At 39.2% G+C, this 26,891-nt stretch overlaps 1 protein-coding gene, 1 long non-coding RNA gene and 2 pseudogenes across 2 annotated transcripts; all 4 read left to right on the forward strand.

Annotated features, from left to right (window-relative positions):
• Window positions 1–1,199: 1,199 nt before the first annotated feature.
• LOC122342265 (C-C chemokine receptor type 8-like) lies at window positions 1,200–2,045 on the forward strand. Its single transcript, XM_043236064.1, has one exon. It carries the CDS (start codon window positions 1,200–1,202, stop codon window positions 2,043–2,045), a length of 846 nt encoding a protein of 281 aa, XP_043091999.1.
• Window positions 2,046–5,530: 3,485 nt separating this feature from the next.
• Window positions 5,531–7,518, forward strand: LOC122343176. The gene is made up of 3 exons (XR_006250696.1): window positions 5,531–5,573; window positions 6,611–6,722; window positions 7,392–7,518. It is a non-coding gene; the product is annotated as an uncharacterized LOC122343176 (long non-coding RNA).
• Window positions 7,519–7,590: 72 nt separating this feature from the next.
• LOC122342266 lies at window positions 7,591–11,852 on the forward strand (annotated as a pseudogene).
• A 21-nt stretch (window positions 11,853–11,873) lies between these two features.
• Window positions 11,874–13,436, forward strand: LOC122342267 (annotated as a pseudogene).
• Window positions 13,437–26,891: the final 13,455 nt, after the last annotated feature.

Consider the following 26,891-nt stretch of genomic DNA (forward strand, 5'->3'; position numbering starts at 1 on the left):
TTTCTACTTAATTCATTTTATATATATTTTTAAGACAATACTTAAGCTGTCTTCATGCAATTTCATAATTCTGAGATGAATACACATGACATTTTATTTTCCATGTCTCAGAGGTAGAGAATAAGTAGGCTGTCAGTCTCTTAATGTTCTCTTACATGTTGTTGAAAACAAATCAAAAACATTTCATACAAAATTACGTGATATTTTCTCGTTAGACTCAAGACCAAAAAATTTGGGGGTTCTGGTTACGGGAACCCTCCAAGAGCTTTGACACAATTCGAACACTGCGTAAAATTCAAGTCAGTGGCACATACAGGCAAAACAAAATATCTGGGGCTCCTGAGGATACACTGAGGTCTTACGAAGCGTAACGATTGGTTTGTGAAAGATATGATGTTCAGTAACATTACCAATGATCATTACCTGGAACCTTCTTCTTCCTTGTTTTTTTCAGCTGGTGACTTTTGAGGGGGCTGGTTTTGTTGATTACCCAGCGTTACCTTTCCACACCTTTTCAATGAGATTGTTGTGTTAAAGTTGACACGCTATCATAACACAGATAATTATCGTTTTTGAATGATTGACACATATACATTTGCATATTTGGTGTGGAATGGGTGGCAGGTGTGCTGGCAAGTGTCTGAGGTCATTTTCTAAGATCTATAGACCATGAGATCGTTTGGCTGAAAGAAAATTTGCATACATTTTTCTGGTACGAGTGGTAGTTTTACGTTAAGCTCACCTGATCAATTTGTGCAATATTAAAAAAACAAACAGACTTCATTTTAAGACGAAAGGCGACAACACAAGTTCTTCTTTAGTTTTTATAAATGTATTTGTATTTTAAAATGTTAACGTCAGAAGCCTTCAATTTAGTTTCTGTATAAATGATTACTAAGACGTACGTTTCTTTTCCCCGAACGTTTTATATATTTGCATATTTCCATTTTTAGTATATTGCATATTTGATGTTTCACGTGACGTGTACATGCTTAAGAAAGCTCTGAAGCCGGCACAGAGAGTTTATACACATCCAAAGACCAGACATCCACTCACTCGTCAGGTAAAAAAAAACACAACAATATGCAAAAATAAGCCGAGTTAGCTCTCCTTATTTAGGTTTAAATGACAACAAATTGGTTCATTTACACTTTTCTTTTTTATATAGTTTATTATACGTTCGAAGATACACTGAAGAGATGAATAACTCTACATTGAACTTCACCGCATCTGAAACATCTACGAACACCACATCTGATTCCCTTTCGCTTCTGGACTATCTTGAAGTGTGTGTGTACGGTATCAATTTCTTGTTTGGTCTTCCTACACACTCCTATGTTTTACGGCTCATCGTCACGGGAACAGCGAGTGGAGTCGCATCAGAGTTCTTCATCCTCAATCTCTCCGTTTGTGAGATTGGTATCTGTCTCAATGCTTTGGTCTTAGTGCTGTCATTGTGGTTCACAAGTTTGGTACCATTCGAATTGTTTTTAGTTGGATTCACCATGGCTGGCCGTCCTCTGTTTCAGTGTCTGATCTGTGTCGAGCGTTACCTGGCCGTGGTTCATCCCGTAACCTTTCTGAAGTACAAACCTCTCAGATACAGAGCGATCTGCTGCGCTGTGGTTTGGATTATCATTTTTTGCTCCTGTTTGCTCTGTATGTATTTTTTAGACTCACAAAGACGATATATACATACGTGGCTTTCATCGTTGCAGATGATGCTGGTCATCTCCCTCCAGTTGTTTTGTCTCGTGGCTGTTCTCAGAGCTCTGAAGCGGTCAGGACCAGGAGGGAAAACAAGACAGAAAGAGGAGGAAAACCACCTGAAGAGAAGAGCATTTTATATTATTCTAATAACTACCATGACTACTGTTATCATGTATGCCCCAAAAACGGTGACAGGATTCAGTGAAATTTTAACAAGTGACAGTACTAAGAGAGTTTGGTTCACTGGTTCGACTTGTTTTGTTTTGGCTGGTTTTGTGCAGCCTTTTCTTCATCTGCACCGTGCTGGAAAACTGTCCTTTCTCTGTTTCTCATAAAAGGTTTTGGCCACTACTTTAGCTGGTCAGGCTGGGAGACCAGCTGTAACAACCAGCTAAAATCAGCTTGACCAACTAAAACCATCTAAGGCCGAAGAACCAGCTTAGGCTAGTTTTAGTTGATGTCGTTGTTGTTTCTCAGCAGGGAAGTGTTTTGGAAATGTATTCTTTTATAAGAAAATTGTTGTTTGTGAATTGTAATGTAGAAGCAAACTCTACCTTTTTAAAAATGTAATATTACGAGATACATTGTCATATGCTGATGCTTAATGAATGCATCTACTACGTTTCTTTTCGATATGTCAAATCTTTTCTTAAAATTGTATAAGTAAGGCATAATCAATGCACGACTTGGAGGCTAAGAGGCTGGTTACCTCCACGAAGTGCATTTAAAACAGCTAGCCGTTGATTATCTCACATTATACATGGTCATTTGCCAAGTTATAGACAAGATAAAACTAGCAGCTTTTTGCAGTGCAATATTTGACTCGAAGGGTAAAGCGAGCGTTATTTTTAAAAACATTATTTTTGTCACTTCCCAGATAGCACACATACGTATCAAGATCTAGAAAGCATCTGCAGTCCACAAACGTCTGGCAGACGTCTTACAGATGTGCGTTTTACATACATTTTATGGAATGGCGAATGAACTGACTTGGAACTACCTGTGCTTTAAACGGTTTTACTGCATACCTGCCAGCCAATAAGAATCGAGTATTCAAACAGACCATGGAATAACAATACTTAAATGCTCAACATGCCTTGTCTTACTGTTTCATGGAAAACACATTGCTCCTGCTGCTTATATGCTAGATATCTGTGAAAATGGTTTAATAAAAATATACTTTAAAATGTATTTCATTTCTATGAGGCAAAGCGGAATTTATCAGTAGCTTTTACTCCAGTCTTCAGTGTCACATGTTTATTTCCATATACTGATTTGCTGCTGAACATTTCTGATTATTATCAATCATTAGATGTTTTTGGGAGTCGTACCCCAGGATAGAAACGATGACGTGGAAGAAATCTTTGTATTTCTGGAGAGTCGAATCGCTAAACTCTGTTAGCACAACATTACGTTCACCAGCTGGAGTCCCTACGAACTCCATCAGAAGGTACTCTACCTCGGACTGTCTGTGCTACCCCTGTCTGTGTTTCTGTCTTGGTTGAAGGACACTTGTTTTGAAGTGTTTGTTTCCCATTGTTTCTGTGTTCCATTGTTCCTTTGCCCTTGTTTGTTCCCATAGCTACTGATTCACTCCTCTTCTTGTTATTTCGTTTTCCTTTCTAATTAACCCACTGTTTGTAATCTGTTCTCTGTCGAGTGTTGAGTTAACTCTCTACGAAGCAGTTTCCTACTCTAGTCTTGTTTCCCATTCGTTATTTCTGTGTTCTGACCTGGTTTTTGGATTTTTGTTCGGTCATGCCCCATGGTTATTGTTTGCCAATAGACCGACCCTGTCTGTTCCGCACTATTCTTGTGTTTGCCTTTGTCACGCCTGTTTGCTGTTGTTCAACCCTGTTTGTGTTTTCGACCACATCTATAAATAAAACACTGCAAAACGACCAGCTCCTCCTGGACCCCATTTTTACAGAATACTCGGCCGCACAGGAATCCAGCAGCTGTTCGAACGGACATTGGCCAGGTATGGACACCACAAGAATGTTATTTGCCCTTAGCGATCACTGGAGAACTATGTTAGAGAATTTTTTTCCAAAGCTAACTACTCTGATCTACTGGACATTATCATAATAGAGATGATGGCATCCATGAACTCCTCCTGCCCCGTTATATCACGGCTGCAAGCAATCAATCAAGTCAAGCTACAGTTGATCTTTACAAACCGAGCTGCAGCTCCGATGCTGATGTAGGTGTGGACATCAGTCATTCCCAAGGCTGCAGCACATGTCTGAGGCTGTCTCCTTATCCTCTGGACACACTGCACCCCAGAGGCCTCATCTGTCCTCCAGTCTGGTCCAGAAGCCTCATCTGTCCATGAGTCTGCTCCAGAGGCCTAATCTACACACGAGGGTTATGGTGCACCACTGGGGCCACAGAGACTGTCTTATTATGGTCACTGAGGCCGTCAACAAACTCTTGTCCTGCCCTGTCATGACCCTGGAGGCCATCCCTTAGTCCTCGTCCTGCCCGTCCATCCATGAAGACCATCGTTGAATCCTCGTCCTGCCCTTTCATGGCTATGGAGACCATTTCTGAGACTTCGTCCAGCCCTGATACAGCTATGGAGGCCATCTGCAAACTCGCAACCTGCAGCATTCTGGCCAAAGAGACCGTTGTTAACCTCTCTGTGCTCTTTATTACAGTCTGTTCGAATCCTATCTCACTGGTAGGTTTTTAGGGTGGCCTGGGGAGGAGATGTATCCACAGCACATCAACTGGTCACTGGGGTTCCTCAGGGATCGGTTCTTGGTCCCCTCCTCTTCTCCATTTACACTACATCACTAGGCCCCATCATACAGGCTCACGGTTTTCTCCTACCACTGCTACGCCGATGACACACAGCTCTACCTCTCTTTTCATCCAGGCGATCCAACGGTAGCTACTCGGATCTCGGGTTGCCTGGCGGACATCTCGACATGGATGCAAGAGTACCATCTACAGCTCAACCTGACAAAGACTGAGCTGCTTGTCCAACTCCCTGCCACTCCAACTACACAGCATGACTTCACCATCCAGCTAGGTTCTTCGTCAATTACATCCCATCAACCTCAGTCAGAAATCTTCCACTCTCCCCTTGTTTATTCCTTCCCTTCTGGCATGTACTAATTTGAACACTGCCTGTGACTGGGTGATATAAGCACTTACTCTGTCTGTTTGTCTCTCAAAAATGAATCGCTGTTGTACTCTCAATTGTAAGTCGCTTTGGAAAAAAATTATACTCTGCAAAATGACTAAATGTAAATGTAAATGTCTGTTCTGCTCTGCATATATATATGTTACAATTTTTTCAATTATGGATAAAAGCGTCTGCAAAATGACTAAATTATCCGTAGATGTTCTGCTTTTATATTTTACACTTATTTTCAATATGTGTTACTACTTTTGTTACTTCTTCCACCGCTGTGAAAAATATCCGAGCTGGGATTTTCTTTCAATTATGTCCCAAAGAGAAAATCAATAACGTACAATGAATATGCTTATATAAGGATATATCATTTTATTTAGCATAATAATACAGTTAAAGTTTTTTACGAGCACAAAATTATTTATGATTTTGCAATATCCATAAATTCTTTCCAATCCTGCGATTTGGAGACCACAAATTTTTAATTTAATCCTTGATTGAGAATTTCACAAATGCTATACTTCATCAGTAACTGTTACTAACATTCAGATCTCTAAAGAAGATGCGTTTGGGCTTTTGACAGCCCTACAATTCATCCCTTCAAATAATCCAATACCTTATCATTTATATTGTATTTATTTTTTAAAAGACTTTTATTTTGGTCTGGTGGTGTGGCGTCATAACGCTGCGCCTCCGCGTCTGCGACTCGGCTGAAGGAAAGGTGTGTGCTTTAGCGTTTTAAACGTTTAAATGTAACACTTAAAAAACGTTAAGGCTTTATGTGAAATAAGCGATCCCGCGCGAGTGTTAACAGAAAAGCTGTGGTTTCTCTTCAAAACTGATGCAAACTGCGACTGAATCAGTTGATTCGCTAAAATGAGATTGGCTCGAATCTGCTGCTCAAAGCGGCGTGACGTAAACAAACACGAGCACGTGAACACTTTTCCAAACCAGCTGCTAACGTTTTCAACATTAAAACAGATACAAAACTTACATCTGTGTTAATAAATTCAATAAGCATGTTTATGCGCAAGTTATATCCAAACTGAAATACATTACAGATTACTTGCTGCTGTTATTTAAAATATTTTTTTTTACTTTACTACATTACTACCTCCTAATATTAATATGCTACTTGTATTACTTCACCAAAATAACTACAGGAGTAGAATTTAACAATCTAAAACGACAAAATGTACTGCAGAGCATTTTACGGTTAGTAGTAAGCAATATATTTTAGCATAACGACTGTGGCCTATCCAGGCTATCATGCTAGATTTAAGATTAAATGCATTGAAATGCAACACGCTATTACAAAATAGTATTATTCTGTATTTTAAATGGATGATATACTCAAAATACTGCCCATTAACTCAATCTAATAAGAAGGTTAATTGGTAAAAAGGTATTCTTGCACATTTAACACATTCACTAACCACAAACAGGAAGTAGATCTCGCTTGCGAGGTTTTTGATGTATTGATGTCTCGCGGGCGAAAGGTTTTGTTGTAACGCGAGTAAAATGTTACTGAAAATGTATTAGTAATGCCTTACGCTACAGGAAAAAGTAATACGTTACTGTAACGCATCTCATTCGTGACGCTGTAAACAAGCCGTAGAAAACAAACATTACTGGTGTGCGTCTTAAGAAAAAAACAAAGGCATTGACAAGTTTTAAGAGAAGTCAAGTTGATATACATTAAGTGTAGGACTGTGAAACCGATGGGGTAATGTCATCGTGTCATCTATTCTCAAACAGGAAAGATCGTCTGAGATCCGTGTTATAAAAATGGCTTTTATTAAAGAGGAGACCGAAGACGTGATCGTAGAAACGTCGAGAGTCAAGCATGAAGATACCGAGGAACAAACGGGTTGGTTTTTCCTTCTGAACTCGCTCGTTTGATCTCTTTATTAAAATGTCGCTGTTTATCTTTCTTCATTTCAAGATCTTTGGTGAACAAATAATAGAGCCGGCGGACAGAAACGATGTACTGAACTGCAGCAACCATAAAATTCATGTTCACGCGTTTTTGAACACAAGCGGTTGACTTAAAATATAAAATATAGCTTGGCCAAAAATATAAATATATATATAAAATATTTTTCTATATGCAATAGTTAGATATAAACATTTTTGCTTTTGTATGAACTTGCAGATGGTGGCGGTTCATACCGCGTGAGAAAAATTACAGAAAAAGTTGTGTGGGACAGCCATCCTACGAGTTTCAGATTTTCAGATAAACTTGAGGCGTGACTGGACGCGCGAAGCGCTGCCACGGCGTTCTGGATCTCGTGTAAATTTTCAAGTTTGTCGTGACACTGCAGGACTATACGCAAATCTTCTGATACTGGTAGAATTTAGCTTGAGGTAAAATTAGATCGCTAGCGGCCGTTAATCGGCTGTCGGTGAACGCGATCAAACTAACGACTACAGATTTTAGCAAACTAAGAATTTTAGAAAACTTTGGGTTTTCAAAATCAGATGGAATGCGATGTCTTGCTTTGTGTCGTTGAAAAAACTTGATCTCTTTTGCTTTTAGACTCGAGGCTGCTGAAAAAGGAGAGTCAAAAACTGACTGAAACAACAGATAAAGTTCAGTACGAAAAACGTGATTTCATAACCGGAGAGAAGTTTAGTTGCTCACAGGCTAAAAAGACCACTCGGGGAAAAAACTAGAGTACCTTCACCTGCCAAGAGTGTGGAAAGAGTTATAGTAAAAAGGAAGCCTTAAAGTCCATATGAGGTCTCACAGTGGAAAAACCTTACACCTGCCCACAGTGTGGAAAAAAGTTTCTCCGTTAAAGGAAACCTTGAAGTCCATATAAGGATTCACACGGGAGAAAAACCCTATTCCTGCCAACAGTGTGGAAATGGTTTCACTAAAAAGGAAAACCTCAAAGTCCACAAGATAACTCACGCCGGAGAGAAGCCTTACAGCTGCCAACAGTGTGAAAAAGTTTCAGTAAAAAGGGATCTTTAAAAGGCACCTGAAAATTCACGTTGAAGACAAGCCTTTCACCTGCCAACAGTGTGGAAATGGTTTCATTCAAAGCGCAGACCTTAAAATCCACATGAGAATTCACACCGAGAGAAGCCCTTCGTGCGCTCACTGCGGAAAGCGTTTCACGCGGAAACAAAGCCTTAAAGGCCACATAAGAACTCACACAGGAGAGAAACCTTACTCCTGCCAACAGTGTGGAAGGAGTTTCACCGAAAAAGGAAACCTCGAGGTCCACAAGAAAACTCACACCGGAGAGAAACCTTACACCTGCCCGCAGTGTGGGAGAAGTTTCGTTAAAAAGACCGACTTCGAAAGGCACATAAGAGTACACACGGGAGAGAAGCCTTATGCCTGCCAACAGTGTGGAAAGAGCTTTTCGCAGCAGGGAAGCCTCAATGTCCACAAGAGGATTCACGCCGAAGAGAAACCTTCGAGCCACGCGAGGATTCACTTGATTGAAGGATTTTACGTTATCGCTGAGGAAGGTGTTTCACAGGCGGGAAACATCGTAAGAATCGTTGGACGCTTAGTGCTCATGCGGGTTAAAATTGTTTGCTTGTCTTTAGAGTTCGCTCAACAAAAGTTGAAAATGATACCATGCCTCACTGTCAAGCTCTGCGCATGTGACTCCGTTTTCTCTGATGAACCCATGGTTATGTAAAAAAAAACTAAACTTGGCTCTTCTAAGCTTTAGAATTGGAACGGATGGGTTTTTGTTAAACAGTCGAAAGGAGTCAATAAAGCGCATCCATCCATAATAAAATGTGCCTCGCTGGAATCAAGGCCTTCTGGAACAAATCTGTGTGTTTTTGTAAGAATAAGATGTGCATTTAAAAGCGTTTGCGAAAGCCATTTAGATGCAAGATGCGTGTTTTGACTTCGTAATTTAATGTATTTAGGTATTTAATGTATTAATGTATTCGTAATTTAATGTATTAGTATAAGTACTTTGACTTTTTCAGATTGAAGTCCTCAAACAGCCAATTATTGAAAAGGTACTTGGAGAGTTCTCGAATGCTTTAATGGCAGTATATATGGACTAAGTATTAATTTGTGTTCCGTAAAAGTTTTTCTTGAAAAATGAAGCGATGCCGTGGATCTGATACACATTGGCTCTGTAAGAATCGCGGTCTCGCGATATCGATAAAAGTTGATTTTTGTTTTAAAACGTTTGGACTGATTGCATAGCTAGATTTGTCACGTATAACATCGAAAACCCACGCTGGCGCAGAGAAAATGTCAACGTTTTTCTATATGCGATTTGTGTACATCGCAATTTCAGCGTTAAAAGTACCCTGAAGGAATTTTTATGTGGCCAAATATTAAAATCACGTGGATTTAAAAGTAAACGAAACCTCGCCACACTGTTGGCGCCTCTGCAGGTGTTTGTTATAATACATGATGCGAGTAGGTTATATTCATGTTACGTATAAACATCTTACGTTATGTAGTCTATTTTAAAAGTGCTTAGTAAAATTGTGTGATTACTTGGATTTGAATTATTGTCTCATTGCAAATTTGAGATATAAAAAATGTAGTCAATATTAATTTTTATTAGACTACTAAAAAATATCGGATTACTCAATTGTTAAAATAATCAGTATTACTTGATTACCCAGATGATTATTAGTTACAGCTTTAGATTAGTTGTTAAATGCGTTGTTTTTTTGCAATTTAAAAGGCAAATGGTTTATTGAAAATTTATTTGTACCATTTTATTTATTTATTAAAATGTGAAAGACGGTAACGACATTGCTATCTCTAATTTTAGTCCTTGAAAACGGAAAAAAAACTCAAAAGTTCGTTTTGATACGCTCTAGAATGACGGAAGACGCAAGTCTGGGAAGAAGAATGGTATAGAAATTGTTATTATTGTTTTCCTTGCATAAAAAGGTATTCTCACTGTGTCACAAATGTGGAGTTGAGCCGCTGATGTCCCATGAACTGTTTTACAGATGTTTTTATGTTTCTGGAGATGAGAACATTTCAGTCGTTTCAAAGATGAACATGGGTCTCAACATGTGGGTGAGTTAATGGCATAGTTTTCATTTTAGGGTAGACTGACGAAGTGCAGTGACCACATATATCCAGCAGTGGTCCGTAGAGACCACTAGAGTTAGTTTAGTCCACTGTAAGTATGTTGACTGAGTCTGGCGTGTTCGTTCACCTTTGTTGCTAAAATTACAGAAATACTGGAAAAAACTTTCATGTTGCATTACCTGACTTCAATAGCAAACATTGCATAACATAAAATGTAACCAAACAAACCCCTAACTCGAGAGAACTTATTAATTATAGACAAATTTACAGAAGGAGAAAGGAGAAACCATACTTTTGAACAACTTTGGTCAGGAATCAAGCCCCACCAATCATGTTAGAGCTTCTCGTTTTGTTATTGAATCATGGAGTGCCACAGGGCTCAGTATTAGGTCCTTTTCTTTTTATGCTTGTACTTTCCCTCTGATAGACAGCTGTTCCCGTTCAATAAACCGTAAAAAAAGTGCAATCAGTGCACGGATGTTTTGCAGACAATACATACTTCACGAATTCTGTTATACCACAATTCATTTCAGATATAAGAACAATAAACATAGGGATAACCGAAACTATAAAGCACTTACTCGTGTACATGAGAATAATTAACACACAAACACACATAAAACCTTTGTCATTAGATAAAGCATTTCAGTGTTACATTAGTCACTAATTTATTTGAATATATAGTTATTTAAACACTTAAACCAATAAAGCACACACTTTCCTACAGCGAATTTCGTTCGACTTTGCAGTATATAATTTCTCTCAAAATGTGATTATAATATATAACAGAAATTCTAAATAATCATTTATAAATAATAACAAAACAACAAAAATTTCAAGAAGAAACTATAGCGGTTTTAGCATAGCTTAGCATAGATCATTGAATCTGATTAGACCAGTAGCATCTCGTTTAAAGGGACCAAAGAGTGTGTCATTTTTAGCACAATTTCAAAACAAACTTTGCGGTCCAAACTGTTGAAAATTGCACTTTTCCCACAGAGCAAACAACACAAATCACGTCAAACATGTTCTTAGGTTCTCAAAAAACCCCAAAAACACACACGTCACATGTTTTTCTTATGGATGTACTTCTAAAGATCAGTTTTTTCTTAAATTGGTTTTTGTGAACAATTTTGCAGCAATCAAAATACGATATCTTAAAACTAACTTACATTATTAAGCTTTGCTTATATGATAATCACATTCGGGACAAATTATTGACCCCAAAATCAGTCACTTTTATTACATTTCAGAAGAATATATAAAGAACTCAAATCAGACAGTCGAAAACCCACTTATTATTATCAAATCTGATTTATGTTTCGGGGAGAAACTGAGATGGAATGAGACAGAATAAGATGAAAATGCTGGCTTCGGTTACATTTAGCATAACAAATAGTTAAATGTCTCTGAAATGTCAACCTTTACCCATTTAATTATTCATATAAAACCTTTAAGAAGAAACGAAGAAAATGACTTTTATTTTGGTCGGACGATGTGACGTCATAAGGTCGCGCCGCTCTCCCGCGTCCGTGAATCAGCTGAAGAAAATGTTTTATTTATTTTTTTTGTTTCGAACTCTATGCGATCGATAGAGCTCGTTTAAGCTCGCCGTTCTCTATATAGTCATTCAGCTACTACAGAATGAAACTCCGATACTTTGTCTAGTGATGTTAGCAAAGGTTTATGAGTGAAAGCGGAAAAAACATAAAGGTGCGTCTCATTTCTCCTCAAAACTGATGCAAACTCTGACTAAACCGAATCAAGCGATTCGCTAAAGGGGAACTCTTTTGAAATGCGGTGTAACGCGAACAAACAAACACGAGCATCTGTAACGAGAACGTTTACGAGCCAAACCAACGTTAAAACAAATACAAGTCTTATTACAGATATGCAACTTGTAATTGAATTTGTGTCCAATTCAATTGTGTTTATTCTTCTCATCTTAAACAGGGCTAAGTGTTACACGCTGTTATAAAGATGGCGTTTGTTAAAGAGGAGAGTGAAGAAGCGAAGATTGAGGAAACCTTCAGAGTCAAACTAGAAGAAACTGAGGAACAAAGAAAGACCGTGTTTATTAAAGAACAGAGTGAAGAAACGTTCAGAATCAAAGAAGAAGATACCGAGGTACGGTTCATTAAAGAGGAGGCAGAGAGCGTGAAGACTGAAGAAACGTTCAGCGTCAAGCGAGAAGATGCTGAGGAACAAACAGGTTGGTTGTTTTCCGATAAAACAGTCGGTGGCCAGAAACTTTATTTTGAACTGAACTCATGTAGAAGCACATGTCTGGGATCTTCTTCATGATTAATTCTTGTTGATCAATTAGTTTGATGATCAAACATTACCTAGTAACCTAAGTAACCTTATAATGATAGTAACTTATACAGTAGATAGTCAGTAACTTAGTGGGGATGTTTCAGCCCAATCACGGCAATTTGTACACACGAGGTGGCTAATTTGCTTCAATACTAATTAATACGATTTTTGATATATTCTACGATTTGCCAAATGACTGTACTAAATGGTCTAAACTTACTCGTCACTGGGGTTTTAGGCGGCTCGCACAAAATCGTGCGAGTGAAGTCGCATTTAATTTGTACCAATTAGCACAAAGTGGCCACCTCTTAAAATACGTCTGAATTGGTTGTGAGACTGTGTTCGATATTCAGCACACATGGCGATTTTAACGCATTACATGTCTGAATGATGTCTCGCTTTGTGTCGTTAGATAAAACAACTTAAACTTGTCTTTTCTTGCTTTAGACCTGGCGCTGCTGAAAACGATATTCCACGAACTGTGTGACACGAAGATGAAGTTAAACATAACGACTTCCTAACCGGAGAGAATTTTAGCTGCTCGCAGACCGAAAAAGCTCATAAGACCGACGCTACGAGTCATTTCGCCTGCCAACAGTGTGGAAATAGTTTCGCTAAGAAAGAAAACCTTGAAGTCCACGTGAGAATTCACACCGGAGAGAAGCCTTTCAGCTGCCAACGATGTGGGAAAGCTTTCGCAAAAAAAAAAAAAAAAAAGACTTTCAGAGGCACGTGAAAACTCACACTAGAAAAAGCCTCACGGGTGCAAACTGTGCGGAAACAGTTTTGTTGGCAGAGCGGACCTCGAAATCCACATGAGAATTCACACCGGAGAGAAGCCGTACACCTGCCCGCAATGTGAAAGGAGTTTCACGCGGAAACAAACTCTCAACGCCCACATAAGAACTCACACAGGAGAGAAACCTTACTCCTGCCAACAGTGTGGGAAAAGTTTCTCCGTCAAAGGAAACCTTGAGGTCCACAAGAGAATCCACACACGGAGAGAAGCCTTACACCTGCCCGCAGTGTGGGAAAAGTTTCATTAAAAAGACAGACTTCGAAAGGCACAGAAGAGTTCACACGGGAGAGAAGCCTTATGCCTGCCAACAGTGTGGAAAGAGCTTTTCTAATCCTGGAACCCTCAAAGGCCACCTGAAAATTCACACTAGAGAGAAACCTTTGACCTGCCAACAGTGTGGAAAGAAGTTCAAAAGCGGCGACTCTTAATAGCCACACCAAGATCCACTCGATAGTTGGATTTTATGTCCTCAGAGCAGAGGGAGTTTCACAGACCGAAAACGCCTTAAATGTGGCTTACAAGCCTTTATCGCACTACCGCGTTCAAAAAGAGGACGTTTCAAAGACTAGCGTGAACCAACTTCCGCTCTAGTCTTTGTTCCGAGAGCGCTCCGTCGCGAGTACAATGACCCATAACGTATTCAGCTAGCTTGATAGAGCTGTGAGGCTGTTGCAGATTTAGATTCGGGACCAGATTTGCCAAAGTGTCGTATAATGGCTAATTATCGAGACCCGCTTGATGCCAAAGATGACGTTTATTTTGTAAACACAGCCCATAGCTAAGCCACAATTAAAGAATGAACTTTTGTTTGAAGTTTATCGTTGAAATTGTACGACAGTAACACACAAACATGCAAAATTTTAGGCCGACTAAACGAAAATATTTGTCGTGTTGCTTAAAAACAGATTTGACACTTGTACAAATATCGAATGCATTTTTTTCCATGCTAATAAAAATGTTATGCGTTAACCTGTCTCTTTCATTTCTACAATATTTACAATATTACAATATTACACTGCCTTTTTAATTTGCGATAAGTTTGCATTGATAATGGGACAACGCAAACTACTAAAAACATTTTATTGCATGAACAGTTTATACATAGAAAATACTTACATTTTCAGTTCATCAAAATATCCACCATTAGCATATTTTAAAGCTCTGCATAATCTGGGCAACCAATTCAAACACTGATTTGATGTGTTTGATGTATATTACTCCAAAGATGATTCACACCGGTTAGACACTTCTTACAGACATCATGGTCCAGTTCCTCCCGTAGTATCTCAACTGGGTTGAGGTTAGGTGATCGGACAGGCCATTCAATGACAGACAAGATGGCCAGCTCTCCAAATAGTGTTGTATTTGCACCAAAAATTAGGATTTATGCTGATATCATCCAAAACCAAACCAGGGTTGCCAGGGGTGTTTCCAAACTTTTGGAGGGCTGTGTATATATATTTTTTCAATATTACAACCTTATTACAGTTACAAAAGGATAAAATGCTCACCCTCATTTTTTTCCAAAAAGTATGCTTTACTTCTGTGGCAGGGGTTCCCAAACCTTTCCATTCCTCAGCCCACCTAGACAAGTATAATCTATTTTAAGACCCACAAAAATATTTAAGATATTTATGAGCATCTCTTCTAATTTTCCTGTTTTTTCTGAGTGACGCACTACCCGGCCAATCAAATAAGTTACTGTATATCATTACATTATTTACTGTGACAGCAGTGGAAATTCAAAGCATTCTACAGAAAGTAAATTGCTGCTAAGATCAAGATTTTCGCGAAGCACTATAGATTTCGGAAACGTCATGCTGATATTTAGTCTTTTATTTCTGTTTGTTCCAATACCTTCTTGTCTTCGTTGGTGTATGTCTACATATTTGGGGATTTTCTATAATTTGCAAAGTGCAATCGTGATCCATGATAACTGAAAATCACTTGCGCATTTATCCATGTTTGATGCCATTAGGGGTGGGTATCGATTCGGATTGTTCCAGTTCTCATTTCAATTAGTTTTTTCATTTCGATTCTCGATTCAATTTGACTATATGAATGATTATAGATTTAATACAAATCCTACATTTATTTTAAACTTTTAAACACCCACAGTTTACATACATAAACTGTAGTTAAACTAATTAATAATTAATGTTCAATTAATTTGTACCTTGTAATTTGTAGTATTTTTGTGGTGAGGGGAAATAATCACTGCATTTTAGGAGTGGTCTGAGAATCCATTAACAGGGAGGCATCGATCACACTGAGTCCTTTTAATGGACATTGGACTTTGTTTTTGAACAAAGGTAATGGATGTACACCACTTTTCGATCCTTCTGTCTCTCGGTCTCCAAGTGTGCAGCTGCAGCGGGTTGGTGTGCTTGTGGATTGTGAGGAGGGTCTGGTCTCCTTTTGTGATGTGGAGTCCAGCTCTCATATCTGCACTTACACCGGTCAGACCTTCAATGGGAAACTCTTTCCATTTTTAGCCCGAAATGCAATGCAGCCTTATACTCAAGTCCAATGATCATCACACCTTTCAATTACAATAAATGAATTACACACCTGATACAAAATAGATGAACATAATGCATGGTATAAGGTGTCGGCCCAATTCCCAATTCAATTTTATACCCGTCCCTTGACCCTTGAAACAGCGTGTCAGGGGTATAGGTGGAAATATTCCCCTATGAGTTGGGACACACATCATCGCACGCCATCTAGCTCCTACAATTGGGATCAGCAAATCAGATTTTACAGTTTTTGGATTATCGATACTTTTGTACACTTTTGTCACCTTACTGGTTAACCGCTGAGGGCCTTTTACACCAGAGAAACCTGAACTAATTCTGGAACTACACACTTTCTGGAGAGTGTTTGCACTGCTAGAACTAGAAATAGTTTTAGTTCCAAGATCTCAGATTGGAGAAATTAAATTAGCTTGTACTGTAGAGTAGCGTATAAAACTTTTTACTGAAAAACTTTGTTCCCTTTCTTCCTCCCATCTCTCCTCTGCTGTATCCTTCTCCTTCCCTCACCTACCCATTTCTCTTCTCTGGATGTGAATGCAGCTACAGATACTTTTTTGCAGTACTCTAACCTCTTGTCTAGACGACATCTGCCCTCTCTCCTCCAGGCCAGCACGGACTGCCTCTTCTAGCCCCTTGTTGTCTGATGTTCTCTGTGAGCATTGGGCCAAACTCAGGGCAGCGGAGAGAAAGTGGCGCAAATCTAAAGACCTGTCAGACCTGAGCAGGTATCAGACTTTGCTTTCTTCCTTCTCTGCTGAAATCCACACTGCCAAATCATCATACTTCCAAAACAAGATTAACAACACTTCAGACACACGTAAGCTCTTCAGATCATTTAACTCTCTGCTCTATTCCCCCTCCACCACCACTTCAATAACACCTGACGATTTTGCCACATTCTTTACAAACAAAACAAAAATGATCAGTACCCAGTTCTCAGCCCCCCCAACACACAACCTTCAACCAACCACATCGACTGCTGATTCTTCCACTTTCTCCTTCTGCTCCCCCACTGAGGCAGAAGTATCCAAACTTCTCTTCTCCAGCCATCCAACAACATGTCCGCTAGACCCCATCCCCTCTCATCTTCTGCAAGCAATCTCCCCCATAATCTTACCAGCACTCACACACATCATCAACACATCTCTCCTCACAGGCACCTTCCCCACAGCATTTAAGCAGGCTCGGGTAACCCCACTGCTCAAAAAGCCCACTTTAAACACTTCCCTTATTGATAACTACAGACCTGTCTCTCTTCTTCCATTCATAGCGAAAACACTTGAAAGAGTTGTTTTCAACCAGGTATCACTGTTTCTTTCAGAAAACAACAAACTGGACCCTAACCAGTCAGGTTTTAGGTGAAGCCATTCAACTGAGACTGCGCTGCAAGTCACTGAAGCCTTGCGGACTGCAAGAGCTGAATCCAAATCATCAGTTCTCATTCTGCTGGATCTATCCGCGGCTTTTGACACTGTGAATCATCAGATCCTGCTGTCTACCCTCTCATCGCTGGGCATCTCTGGGATTCCACTTTGCTGGTTCGAATCCTATCTCACTGGTAGGTTTTTTAGGGTGGCCTGGGGAGGAGAAGTATCCACAGCACATCAATTGGTCACTAGGGTTCCTCAGGATCGGTTCTTGGACCCCTCCTCTTCTCCGTTTATACTACATCAATAAGCCTCATCATACAGGCTCATGGCTTCTCCTACCACTGCTACGCGGTTGACACACAGCTCTATCTCTCTTTAATCCATATGATCCAACGGTAGCTACTCGGATCTCAGGTTGCCTGATCTCTGAAAGAGTTCCACCTACAGCTCAACCTGACAAAGACTGAGCGTCTTGTCTTCCCTGCCACTCCAGCTATACAGCATGACTTCACCATCCAGCTAGCTTCTTCTACAATTACCCCATTAACCTCGGTCAGAAATCTTGGTGTAATCCTAGATGACCAACTCACCTTTAAAGATCACATTGCAAAGACTGCTCGATCCTGCAGGTTTGCACTACACAACATCAGAAAGATCAGGCCCTTTCTAACAGAGCAAGCTGCACAACTTCTTGTCCAGGGCCTTGTCATTTCTAGACTGGACTACTGCAATGCTCTTCTGGCTGTACTTCATCAAACACAATAAAACCTCTACAAATGATTCAGAATGCAGCGCACGGCTGGTCTTCAATGAGCCCAAAAGAGCCCATGTTACACCTCTCTTTATCTCCTTACATTGGCTCGGGTTGCAGCTCGCATCAGGTTCAAGGCACTGATGCTTGCATATAGAACAAACACAGACTCAGCGCCGGTCTACTTCCACTCACTATTACAAATCTACACGCCCTCTAGAAGTCTGAGATCTGCTAGCGGCGGCGACTCGTGTGGTACCATCTCAAAGAGGCTCGAAATGACTCTCCAGAACTTTCTCGTTCTCTGTTCCTGGCTGGTGGAAACGATCTTCCCATACATATCCGGAATGCTGGATCTCTGTCAATCTTCAAGAAACAGCTGAAAACTCACCTCTTTCAGCAATACTTGACCTCATCTTAAAAAAAAAAAAAGAATCGCTTGATGTACTCTCAATTGTAAGTCGCTTTGGATAAAAGCGTCTGCAAAATGACTAAATGTAAATGTAATGTAAATGAAACTATCAGTGACGTAAGTGTACAGCACTGGCTGCTCCTCAATTTTTAAAAATCCATGTAATCATATTTACTCTACGAACACAGTATACAGCAAAGAACAGCATTTACCTGTTGTCTGCAGTCTTCTGCCATCTTCCATGATATGTAACACTGCAGGCTGTCATGAATTTAGTCTCTTAGCCCAACTTGGATACTAAATTTTAGTTTTTTATTACATTCTTCATTATACTCATTCTGAGGCTTGGACCATTGACCATTTATGCAAGAACTTCAGAACATTTATGCTAAGACATCGGCATGCAACCATCAACTCCTTCAAGGATATCTTTTCACCAAAGCTTAAAAGCATTGACTCAACGCTATTGAGAAAGAAGAGTCTTGCAACACAGGTAGAAGATTGTTCTACTTTAGAAGCTGGCCAAATTGAGCTGATTTTCATTAAAGATGATATTGTGCCTCGCTGCATTGTATTTGCCTTACTTTATAAAATTTGCTTGCAATAAAGGAAACAATTTGTGTAAATGCTGAAGATTGTTAATCTGTAAAAAAACCTAAAAATTCTTTCCTAGCAGCAATGGATGCATTTGTGCAGTTTCTTGCTAATTTGTTGCTAAACCCAACTACTTTGATTCTTGCCATAGAAGGTTTGAAGAGCCTAGGAGTGGAGACCATCAATGACCTAGTTTCTGAAAGAATAGGACGTAGTTGGCATCCTAACACTAAAAACCAATTGCCCGAATGCCAAGTAAGCTTTTAAATCAATGATCATTTTACAAATATATAAAATGCATTCACTTCAATGAACCAATAACACACCAGTCATTTTGTGGCTGTATTTATTGTTGTACTATTTGTGTTTTCAGCACAACACTGCTGGTAAACAGAAACAGTTAACACTCAAAATTACTTCATGACATGAGTCGTTCTGGACAAACCTGGACAAATATAGACACAGAAATAAAGTATTTAAGTGTTTACGCAAACATAATCATAAGTCACGGGAAACAAGTGATGCGATAAGGGAAACATCTGACTAATAAGTCATCTGTCTCAATATTAATTCGTATACTCTTGATTAAACTGCTTTTGTAGTTTTTAAAGCATTTTTATTCATTTTATATTGCAAAATAAATTATAATAAAAAAAAGAAAAAACACTTTTAAGAGAAATCGGGGCATTCAAGCAGTTTCACTGGAAACACAAAACATTGCTGCAAATGATCTAGAAATGCTTGCTATATACTGCAAAACATATCAAGATTACCCATAACTCAAGCTGTTGTACCTCTAAAAGGTTTTACATTTTTCTTTAAAACACACTGTGTCAACAAAATACAGTATTCTAACAATATTTCTTTTTTAACTGCCAATGGGCAAGATCGTCTCAGGTTATGGATGTAACCATGGTTCCTCTAGGGAACGAGATGCTGCATCACAAATGCTTTGGGAACGCCTTCAGCGTGAGCCGCTCTGAACCACGTGTGAAATCTGTCCAATGGAGGGAGCGACGTCATCAATCAATCAATCATTTTTATTTATATAGCGCTTTTAACAACACAGGTTGTATCAAAGCACTGTACAGTATAATGTAGAAGAGAACAATGACAGGGATGTATAATGATGAGACTGAACAATTTGTTATTAAATGCAGAGACGATCTCTGTAATCAATTCGACGATAATCACTAGAGGTTAAGTGTCCCCAACCAAGCAAGCCAGAGGCGACAGTGGCAAGGAAACAAAACCCCATCCATACAGAATGGAAAAAAAAAACCTTGGGAGAAACCAGACTCAGTTGGGGTCAGTTCTCCTCTGACCGGACGCCCAGCACTTAACTTCCAGTTCAATTTTAAGCGCAGCTGTGTCAGGTAGTGTAAATGACTTAGTGTGTGTGTGAGTGTGTGTGTGTGTGTGCATCAGGATCTGAGTGATCTGTCGACGGGCGCATCTAGGTTTTCTGGTCTCTGATGAACATAATCTCTGGGTGCTGATCCACCATCTAGTCTGGATACAAACTGTGAAAACAGATTGAGAAAGAAACAGGACTAATATTAGCGTAGACGCCATTCTTTTACACGATATCACAAGTACATCATATTGTAGGAGTAGTGTTCCCGGTTCCAGCAAATCTAAGTAATGCAGCCTAAAAATCCTTCAACGGATTTGAGTATTAAAAAGTATGTTGGGGTGTTATGTGTAGGCTAAGTTAAAAAGATGTGTCTTTAATCTAGATTTAAACTGGCAGATAGGAAAATTATCTGCTGCCCGCAGTTGGCAACATTTCATCCCATGATCAAGACTTTTTAACTTCTAGAGTATTTCTATGGTATTAAGATGTTTTACTGATCTGCTGATGATCTTTATTTATTCATATCCTGAAGTGTGTCTCTGACAGCCTCATCTCATCTCACCTCGCTGTAAAGCTGTGAAGCGTGTTTAGCGTGAAGAATCTCTAACGTTTCAGGAACACATGAGCACACACCGTTCATCGGCTTCTTTCTGCTGTTGATATCCTTTGTCTATTAAAGAAAACACACACAAAAGACACTTTTACACGTGAAAGTGCAATGAACATCACAGATAGAGTTTACGATGATTCTCTGATTCATGTGATCATATCTCGCGGTGAAATGATGAGACACTCTCTCCTCCATCATCTGTGTGTGTGACCTATAGGAAAAGCAAGCTGACACTGTGAGACACACACTGACCGTCTGAATCTTATTTAAACAACAACAAACACTCCCAGCCCACCAGTACTAACAGAAACACACGCTGCTGATGATCACTGTCTGATCTGAGGAACATCAAAAAATTATTTGAACGTGGCGGTGCATTCTCTCAAACACAGTGACAGATTTAATGACATCTTTGACATATATTACTGTTTTCTGACCCTCAGAAACAAACATCACACCCACTGCCGCCCATCAGTATGATACAAGCATCCAGACTGAATGATTTCACACACATCTTTCATATAAAGCCTTTGTTGAAGAGTTTAAAGCCAAGAATTTAACTAAACAGCTACAAGGAAACAAAAGACAAAGATTTAAGACTTAATCAAAATCAAATTATTAAATTAAATTAATATTATTATTATATACAGAAATATTGATTGCAACATATATTTACTAGACACAACTCTATTGTGGTGTAGTTTGTATGATGTAGGTAATGTAGTTTTTCCACCATCTTCTGTTGAACAAGATTATTTAAAAGGTTATAATAATGCAGGCTGATGGCTTCAACAAAAGCATAATCCTTCATAAACAACCTTATAACACACAGTAAAGTTTATATGTTACCATTAAAAATTATTCTAGGTAATACCAAATGGCCAGAGTTTTGAGAACACAGCAGGCGTGTAGGACTATAATGTGATAAGAGCTCGCTCAAGTATTGAGGAGCTAAACCATTCAGGGCTTTATAGGTAATTAATAAGATTTTAAAATCTATCCGATGTTTGATAGGAGCCAGTGCAGTGTTGACAGAACCGGGCTAATATGATCATACTTCCTAGTTCTAGTAAGGACTCTGGCTGCTGCGTTTTGGACTAGTTGAAGTTTGTTTATCAAGCGTGCAGAACAACCACCCAATAAAGCATTACAATAATCTAACCTCAAGGTCATAAACGCATTAATTAATATTTCTGCATTAGAGGTTGAAAGCATAGGTCGTAATTTAGATATATTTTTAAGATGGAAAACGCCGTTTTACAGATGCTAGAAACATGATTTTCGAAGGAAAGATTGCTGTCAAACAGCACACCTAGGTTCCTAACTGATGATGAAGACTTAACAGAGCAGCCATCAAGTGATAGACTGTGTTCTGGATTATTATATGTGGGGTTTTTAGGTCCAATTATTAGTACCTCTGTTTTTTCAGAATTTAGCATTAGGAAGTTACTCATCATCCAGTTTTTTATATCGACTATGCATTCTTTTAGATTCTCAATTTGGTGTGAATCACCAGGCTGCGCTGAAATATAGAGCTGAGTATCATCAGCATAGCAGTGAAAGCTAACACCATGTCTCCTGATAATATCTCCCAGAGATAACATGTACAGGTTGAAAAGTAAAGGTCCTAGCACTGAGCCTTGAGGAACTCCATATTTCACTTTTGAGCGATATGATACCTTCTCATTTAGTGCTACAAACTGATAGCGGTCAGATAGATATGATTTAAACTAAGGCGCTAAGGCGCTTATGTATATGATTTGATCAAAGATCAGAAGCTAGATTTGCTTTGTTTGACAGAAACCTGGCTAAAACCAGATGATTATATTACGCTAAATGAATCTACCCCCCAAAATTATTTCTATAAAAATGAGCCACGTTTAAAAGGTAGAGGGGAGGTGTTGCTACAATTTATAATAATATTCTTAGTACTTCTCAGAGGGCAGGCTTTAAGTATAACTCATTTGAAGTTTTGGTGCTGCATATAACATTATCTACAGAATCATGTGCTAGTGATAAATCTTTCTGTCATGTTTTGTACTGGCTACTGTATACAGGCCACCAGGGCACAGCACAGATTTCATCAAAGAATTTGCTGATTTTCTAACTGAGTTAGTACTGGCACGCAGATAAAGTCTTAATTGATTTTAATATCCATGTTGATAATGAAAAGACTCATTAGGATCAGCTTTCTTAGACATTTTGAACTCCGTTGGGGTTAGACAACACGTCTCTGGACCTACTCATTGTCAAAATCATACTCTAGATCTAATACTGTCACATGGAATGGATGTTAAAATGGTTGAAGTACTGCAGCAAAGTGATGACATTTCAGATCACTATCTAGTCTTGTGTGAACTCTGTATAGTTAAACCTGTAAACTCTGCACCTTATTACAAGTATGGTAGAACCATCACTTCCACCACAAAAGCTTTTAAATAACCTTCCTGACTTATCTCAATTCCTTAGCTCATCCAATACGACGTAAAAACTTGATGATATAACAGAAACTATGCACTCTCTTTTTTCTAGCACTTTAGATACAGTTGCTCCTTTGCACTTAAAAAGATAAAAAAAACAATCTGACTCCATGGTATAATGAAACACACGCACCTAAAAGAGAGCAGCCTGGAAAAGGAGCGCAGGTGGAGAAAAACTAAAATAGAAGTATTTCGTATTGCCTGGTGGGAGAGTATGCTGTCATACAGAAAAGCATTAAAAATGGCAAGATATGATTATTTTTCATCCTTTTAGAAGAAAACAAACACAACCCGGTATTTATTCAGTACAGTAACTAAATTAACAAAAATAAATGTCAACAGGTGCTAATATTCCCAAGAGTATAGCTGCAATGAGTTCATGAATTTCTTTACTTCTAAGATTGATACCATCAGAGATAAAATTGTAACTATGCAGCCGTCAACTACAGTTTCACATCAGATAGTGAGCTTTAGAACCCTAAGGAAAAATTACACTCTTTCTCTATTATAGGAGAAGAAGACTTGTACAAACTTGTTAAATCATCTAAACCAGCAACATGTATGTTAGACCCTGTTCCATCTAAACTATTAAAAGATTTGCTTCCAGAAGTCATAGATCCTATTTTGAACATTATTAATTCATCATTGTCATTAGGATATGTTCCCAAAACCTTCAAACTGGCTGTAGTTAAGCCTCTTATTAAGAAACCACATCTTGATCCCAAAGACTAATCTCTAATCTCCTTTTCTGTCAAAGATACTAGAAAAGGTAGTATCCTCACAACTTTATTCCTTTTAGAAAAAAATGGTGTCTGTGAGGATTTCAATCAGGTTTTAGACCGTACCATAGTACTGAGACTGCTCTCATTAGAGTTACTAATGACCTGCTTCTATCATCTGATCGTGGTTTTATCTCGTTATTAGTGCTATTAGATCTTAGCGCAGCATTCGATACTATCGATCACAACATTCTCTTGGATAGACTAGAAAACTATGTTGGCATTAGAGGAAGTGCATTAGCATGGTTTAACCTCGGGTGAATCTGGCTGGGGAGGCGTGCTTGTAGGCTCTGCGCTCTGGCACGAGGGCAGAGACAGCGGAGTTACTCTCTGAGGGCCCTGAGGAGGAATGGGTGCCAAATGACAAGGCATAACCTGACCCTCCCCAGGAGTCCCCACTCACATCAGGGCTTCTTGGCCGAGGGCTTCCTGTCCAGAAAGACCCTCAGATCTTTGGACCTGGAAGTCCACGCCCAGAGCGCCACTTCACCCCTGCTGTTTCTTGGGGAACGAGAGGCGACGGTGCAGGCATCTCTCGTCCCGATGCCCCCTGAGATCGACGCTGCGGGAGGAAATTTTTGGAACGCCGCCTGTTTACGGGCCTCCTGGTACCTGTCGACGACCTCGTTTAAGCCCCTCATCAGCCATGTCTTATCAGTTGAAATGATATATATATATATATATATATATATATATATATATATATATATTTAAGCTGGACAGACAACAATAAATAGACAGACAATCAAATAGCGCTTACTGAACAGAGCGTGACTGAACTGTCAGAGCATGACTTTATACTTTCTGGTCGGTGACGTCATCTCATCCATGACGCCGCTCCCTCCATTGGACAGATTTCACATGTGGTTCAGAGCGGCTCATGCTGAAGGTGTTCCCAAAGCATTTGTGACACAGCTCGAGTTCCTGAAGAGGAACTGATGCTTCATCTTCACCACTTATTTTTTCCTCCTCTAATTCCAGATCAATTTCATCTATAGAAAAACATATTTGTAGACATGCATTGAGTACACACATAGATCCTATATATATATATATATATATATATATATATATATATATATATATATATATATATATATATATATATATATATATATATAATCAGCAGTTGCATTAACCAAACATTTTGTCATTGATCCGTCGAAACCGAAATAAATCCGAGATGCACTAAAGAGAGATGATCAGTTCACGTGTGCTGCGGTTCACTCGATGAACTGAGGGCCTACAGCAATCTATCACGACAGAATGTGCAACGTCCAGAAATCTGAGACTGTTTTATGACGATTAAAAAGTAACAACGCAGAAAGCTTAGCCCATTGCGATTTATTGAATGGTAGGAGCACTAAAAATACGGCTTATTCGTATTTATAGTGCAGCGTCTGTATTGGTTAATAAAAATGAGAATCTATTCAAATTCTTCAAATTCTCGTATTGCAGGTTTATTATCAAAAATTTAAAAATGGGCAGGAAAAAAAACATTAAAATCAAATAAGTTAAAGTCGAATGCAACCTCTGATTATAATATAAAACTATGCACATACCTTCAATCTCAATTTTGCCAAGAGTTTTTTTCTTGGAATCTTCTGATTTCTTTTCCATCGTGAGTAGCAGCTTTGAGATTTTTGCAATTTCTCTAGTTGCATCCAGAGACCGTGTCGTCTCTATGGACCCGAATGTCATGGCCAAAAATCTAGCAAGCTGATCCAGCTCTTTCTCCTGAAGATGGAGAATCTGGGATATTGTTGCCAGTTGTTTGCAGAGTTATGTAGAAATTGTGACTCATGTCCTTGAAATTAACCAAGGAATGAATTAATGTATGAATTTTGTAGAATTATTTATGCTCTGTTAAGGGACCCACTTGTATTGTGCATTACATTTGTTATTATGCTTATAGATTGATAAATGTCCAATGCAGTCTTGTGGCCAGACAACCTTGCTTGGAGAGTTTCACACTCAAAGGTAACACTAATGTTGCAAATATATATTTTTTTTTACTGAAATAGTTTTACCCCCACATGGGTAATTAAACAGCTGCGTGAAAACCACAGCGAGCAGTAACTTCATTGTCTGGCCTGGTACACCACCCAATGTGTTGACTTCCTCAATCAACCCAGGGTGATTCCAGTTACATTCCAGGAGCCCCCAGAGCCTACTGTGGTGCCAAGCTGCAAGTGCCTGCTCACTGTTTACAGCAAAGACATCAAGGCTGGATGAAATCCATGCAAGGATAACATCAACCTATGGCTCTTGAAGGTGGATTCCACTAAAAAGATTATTTGTGGATTTTGGTTTCTGAATGCTGTTGTTGCCTGCATCTGTATTTTACATGGTGTGATGATTGATTACATTTACAGTGTAACTTCATAGAATTTCTTATTACAGATCACCAAGAAGCTAGTGGGAACAGCTAGGGGAACAGGACTCTGGCTTACTTCTGTTGGCAATGAATTTGGTCAGGTGCATAAGTGTGTTGACAGCCCACGAAGGAGCAGGACTGGTTTCTTGTAGATGGTTAGATGGTTTCTTGAAAAGATACCAGCAGGCTGGCTAGATCTGGTGATATGGTTGGATATCTGGCATTTTAATAGGATTGCCTTGGGGTGTACAACTGATGCTCATCAGCTGTACCCCATCTTCATTTCATAGCTATTAGCATGCATATTTGAAGAGAGAGCTGTTGAGGTCCCAGGGTTGGCCTGCACTGCATCTGACCAGGGAGAAGCTGGCTTTACATTGCTGGAGGAGGACCTGTGGAGAGAAAACTACCATTGTTTTCCTTGAACGACTGCTTACAGAACTCCTGAGCAGCAACGGGAGACTCCCTGGGTGTTCCTTTCCTGGACCAAGAAAGGATTTTCTTTGTGTGTTTATTTAACGCTCCCTAAAACTGTTGTGTTTCAGATTTATTTGCTGGAGGGTCTACACAGATGGAACCAGGATCAGGGTGCTGCTTCCTTGTCATCAGAGCCACC

The sequence above is a fragment of the Puntigrus tetrazona genome, chromosome 4 (assembly GCF_018831695.1).
Source record: "Puntigrus tetrazona isolate hp1 chromosome 4, ASM1883169v1, whole genome shotgun sequence".
NCBI classification, from domain to species: Eukaryota; Metazoa; Chordata; class Actinopteri; order Cypriniformes; family Cyprinidae; genus Puntigrus; species Puntigrus tetrazona.

Bases quoted from the DNA above. Each gene is read 5' to 3' on its own strand.
- LOC122342265 (XM_043236064.1), top strand. From the start codon at position 1,200: ATGAATAACTCTACATTGAACTTCACCGCATCTGAAACATCTACGAAC.